The sequence below is a fragment of the Otolemur garnettii genome, unplaced genomic scaffold, assembly GCF_000181295.1.
Source record: "Otolemur garnettii isolate 467f Iridium unplaced genomic scaffold, OtoGar3 scaffold00045, whole genome shotgun sequence".
Taxonomy (NCBI): domain Eukaryota; kingdom Metazoa; phylum Chordata; class Mammalia; order Primates; family Galagidae; genus Otolemur; species Otolemur garnettii.
In genome coordinates this window covers 6,690,642-6,694,976 of record NW_003852440.1, presented here as the reverse complement: position 1 = coordinate 6,694,976, position 4,335 = coordinate 6,690,642, and the positions used below count along the sequence as shown (strand labels likewise).

At 52.4% G+C, this 4,335-nt stretch overlaps 1 protein-coding gene across 1 annotated transcript in view; it reads left to right on the top strand.

Moving 5' to 3' along the window:
• The first annotated feature begins 2,790 nt into the window (after positions 1-2,790).
• Positions 2,791-4,335, top strand: part of LOC100943980 (left-right determination factor 2-like) — a 3,789-nt gene continuing 2,244 nt past the window's right edge. Inside the window, exon 1 of the mRNA XM_003791014.1 lies at positions 2,791-3,040. Within this exon, the coding sequence (XP_003791062.1) occupies positions 2,791-3,040 (250 nt within the window). The remainder of the gene's footprint in view (positions 3,041-4,335) is intronic.

Sequence of the window (4,335 nt, the reverse complement as noted above, 5' to 3'; positions counted from 1 at the left end):
GCCCTACTCACTGAGCTATGGGTGCCGAGCCAACACATGTTTTTTAAAAGTTACACATTTTAATAATTAGTAACAATATAAAAGACTCCTACCATTTATCACGTGCCCACTCTATACCTGGAGGCTATGCTAGGCACTCTGTATATATATTTCTATTAATACCAACACTGCGGTAAAAGAACATTATTCTCATTTTATAGGAGGAAACTCATATTATATTGAACAGGGTAGAAAACCCTCAGAGGCCACACTGCTAGCGACTGTGAATGATATGTATTTAAGGTTTAAACACATTCTTGCTAAGAAAAGTCTGGATGAATGGAAACTACCTGGGTCCTTATTCCTGCTTTGTTCTCTCCTATCCTCCCCCAGGGATCCCCAAGAGAGGTTGGCCCTGAAGACCCCAGAGTCTCAGCTGCTGTAGGGGAGGGAGCAGGCAAGGCCCACCCAGAACATGTCTGGAAACTCCAGGGGCCACATGGGCCACGAGGCCCAGGGTCAGGGAGGTGAGTAATGCAGGATTGGGACAGCTCAGGGCATCTGGGGCTGGCCTTAGGGCATTTCCTGAGCGCTCACAGTGATGTCCCTGCCCAGGAAGGGAGCAGCAACCACTCTGGAGACCCCAGATGCTGTGTTCTCACCTGAAAGGAGCTCCACTTCTGCAAGGATGACCTCTGATCTCATGTTTTCTCCTTGCCCTTACCTGGCCTCTGATTGGATTGGGGGCAGAGGTTGTGAGTACAAGGTGCCTGTCCTCATCAGCCGTCCCACCTCAAGCTCTGTCATCCATCTCCCCAGGATGGCCAGCCACAGTGCCCTTACCTCTAGCCCAGGGCCAGGGTACTGATCCCTTATTCCTTTCCTCCCCCCTCTCCCTCACACAGATGCTCTGGTTCTGAGCCCTTTACCAGCCCAAGCCTGACCTGGGCCAGAGGCAGGTAGCGGTAGGAGTAGCAGCCCCATTTCTTCCTCTGCATAACAAAGGGTTATGCCCTCCTGCCAGACAACAATTCAGCCCTTAGTAAACAGTCTCCCAAATTCACATTCCCTTTCTTTTTCTGGTGGTGGCTAGGGCTGCCAGATATAGCAAATAAAAATATAGGACTGTGGACTCGGCACCCATAACACAGTGGTTATGGTGCCAGCCACATACACCGAGGCTGGTGGGTTCAAACCTGGCCTGGGCCAGCTAAAACAATGACAACTGCAACAACAACAAAAAAATAGCTAGGCATTCTGGCAGGTGCCTGTGATCCCAGTTACTTAGGAGGCTGCACCAAGAGAATCTCTTAAGCCCAAGAGTTGGAGGTTGCTGTGAGCTGTGACATCATGCACTCTATTGTGAAAAGTGAGGGAGACATAGTGAGACTGTCTCAAAAAGAAAAGAATTTCAATTTCAAATAAAAACAAATCAACTTTTAGCAAAATTACGTCCCAAACCGTGTTCTGTATTTTATCTGGTACCTCGAATACTGGCTGATCACCTAATTATTTTATTTCCACAGCAAAACTCTTCCGCCAGCCCACAAATCCATATTCAGAATAGGGGCCTGTGTTTTGGGGGACCCTCAGGAGACTAAGAGATTTCCCCCTACCCTAGACCAGCCCTGATCACCTGGACTGAGTCCACCTGGCTCCCTTAGGTGATCAGATCAGGACTAGGCTGCCAATAGCTGGAAAGTATGAAAAGAATTGTGGTCTGGAATTGGAAGACCCAACTTTAAGTGGACATTGATCATGAACTGCCTGAGCTTAGAGAAGGTGACACCTCTCTGAGCCTCAGTTTTTTCAGTTAAAAAATTAGGAGAGAGGGCAGTGCTTATGGCTCAGTGAGTGGGGCGCCAGCTCCATATACTGAGGGAGGCAAGTTCGAACCAGGCCCTGGTCAAACTGCAACAAAAAAATGGCCAGGCATTGTGTCGGGTGCCTATAGTCCCAGCTACTTGGGAGGCTGAGGCAAAAGAATCACCTAAGCCCAAGAGCTAGAGGTTGCTGTGACCTGTGATGTCACTGCACTCTACCGAGGATGATAAAGTGAGACTATTTCTGAAATAAATAAATAAATAAATAAATAAATCAGGGGAGAGGGTGGATTGGATGTTCCTTTCAACTCTAAACTCTAACTCTATGAGTAGCAGGGAAGAGGGAGAGGACAAAATCCCATTGGCGCTGAATGTTCCCAGGCTCCCTTGCCTAGGAAAGTTCCCCAGGAACAGTGGGAGATACTGGGTTTACCAACCATGGGCCGCCAGATCAGGATCTCATCAACCCCAGGACCTTCTAAGCACCACCTCAGGTCCTTGAGTTTACAGGTCTGTGCAGTCTTTAGAGTCAGAGAGGCCTGGGGTCGATTGGGCAGTTCTAGTTCCCAGGATTGTTTGATTGGTCAGTTCTGGGAGTAGAACTGCAGCTTACCACATACCAGCAACTAGGGGCATGGGTTCTCCAGCAGGGAATTAGATACCCAACTTCCACTCCAGGAAACAAGATTCTTAATTTCAGTGGTCAGCCACCCCAAGCCAAGTTAGACAGCAGTAGTCAGCTGTCCACAGTCCCCACAGCCCTGCCTTTTCTAGACAACCCCCTCCTCAGGGCTCAGGGCCCTGTCTGGCTGCTGAGCTCACAGGAGGTCTGAGAGGTGTGACCTCCCTCCCTGCCCCCTCCCACCACCCCAGGCCAGCCTAGGGGCTGCTATAAAGCTGGCCCAGCCCTGGCTCTCAGCACACCCAGCTGGGTCTGAGACCCTTCAGGAACCTTCTCAGGGGACGTACCCACTCTGCTCTCACTGCCATGTGCCCCCTGTGGCTCTGCTGGGCACTCTGGATGCTATCCCTGGCTGGCCCCGGGGCGGCCCTGACTGAGGAGCAGCTCCTGGGCAGCCTGTTGCAGCAGCTGCACCTCAGCGAGGTGCCCGTGCTGGAGAAGGTGGACGTGGGGGAACTGGCCATCCCTGCCCACGTGAGGGCCCAGTATGTGGCCCTGCTACAGCGCAGCCATGGGGACCGCTCCCGCGGGAAGAGGTTCAGCCAGAACTTCCGAGGTGAGCCACTTCGCCCTGCTGCACCCTGATCCTGGGGGTGGGGCAGGCTGGATGTGCCCACTCCTGTGGGGCTCTGTGGGAGGCCATGGGGGCCACCGTCCAAGGGGCAGTGAGGAGGGGCTAAGACATGGGAGAAGAGGAGGGCGGAGGAGGGAAAGCAGGGCCAGTGGGAGGCCAGGCCCGGCAGGACCTCAGAGAGTGCTGTGGTCAAGTCAGGACTTCCTGGGGTCTGTTTCCACATGGCCACTCTGGTCTGAGCCTGACCTTGAGCAAATGGCTTTAACATCTCTCTCGACTGTGTGCTCGTCTAGAACAGGGGTGTGTCTATGTCTTACCTGTCTCCCAGCAGTGCGAACATTAAAGTGAGTCATTGTGGATAGAAACGATACAGTTTAATACCTGATTAATATTCATCTGTCTGGGATGCAACTGAGCTCAGATGCTGCTGGAGCCTCTCACCTCCCTAGGGCTGGGAGCCACCTCCTCAGGCCGTGCGGGGTGTCTGGGGAGATAAGGATGCTGGTCCTGAACAGGCAGCAGAGGTGACTGTTGTTAGCAATGTGACTGGATGCTCGGGTGACCACGCTGCCACCCTGAAGCCTCCGATGTTGAGGACGTGTTGACTGGTGCCTCAAGGAGGGTGTGCCACTGGTTCCTGCCATTTTATCCCGCCCTGCAAAAGTTGTTTATAGGCAGCCAGGTCCTGTTCCTCCTTTGGGAATGTTCACCAGGCATGAGCTCTCTCACTAAAGAGAGAACTGAAAGCAAATGCGGGGGTCTTCTGCCCCTTAGAAAAGTGCAGTCCAGCTGTTGACCACATGTGACCACAGCTGGTGACCTCCCACTTTCCATCCCCGCTCCCGGTTTGGTCCCCTTTGCTAAAGAAGGCTGCACTGGCCGAGTGCAGTGGCTCATGCTTGTAATCCTAGCACTCTGGGAGGCCGAGGAGGGTGGATTGCCTGAGCTTGCAGGTCCGAGACCAGCCTGAGCTGAAGTGAGACCTTATCTCTAAACATAGCTGGGTGCTGTGGTGGGTACTTATAGTCCCAGCTACTTGGGAGGCTGAGGAAAGAGAATCGCTTGAGCTCAAGAGTCAGAGGTTGCTGTGAGCTATGACACCACTGCACTCCACTGAGGGTAACAAAGTGAGACTCTCAAAAAAAAAAAAAAAAGGAAGGCTGCACTGCTTCACACGTGAAGCTCTTGTCCTTTGCACAGGCTCCTAAAGCTGCCCCTTCCAACTGAGGTTGGAGGTTGCTAGTAAATAAGCCCTAAATCCATGTGATTGTTCCCGG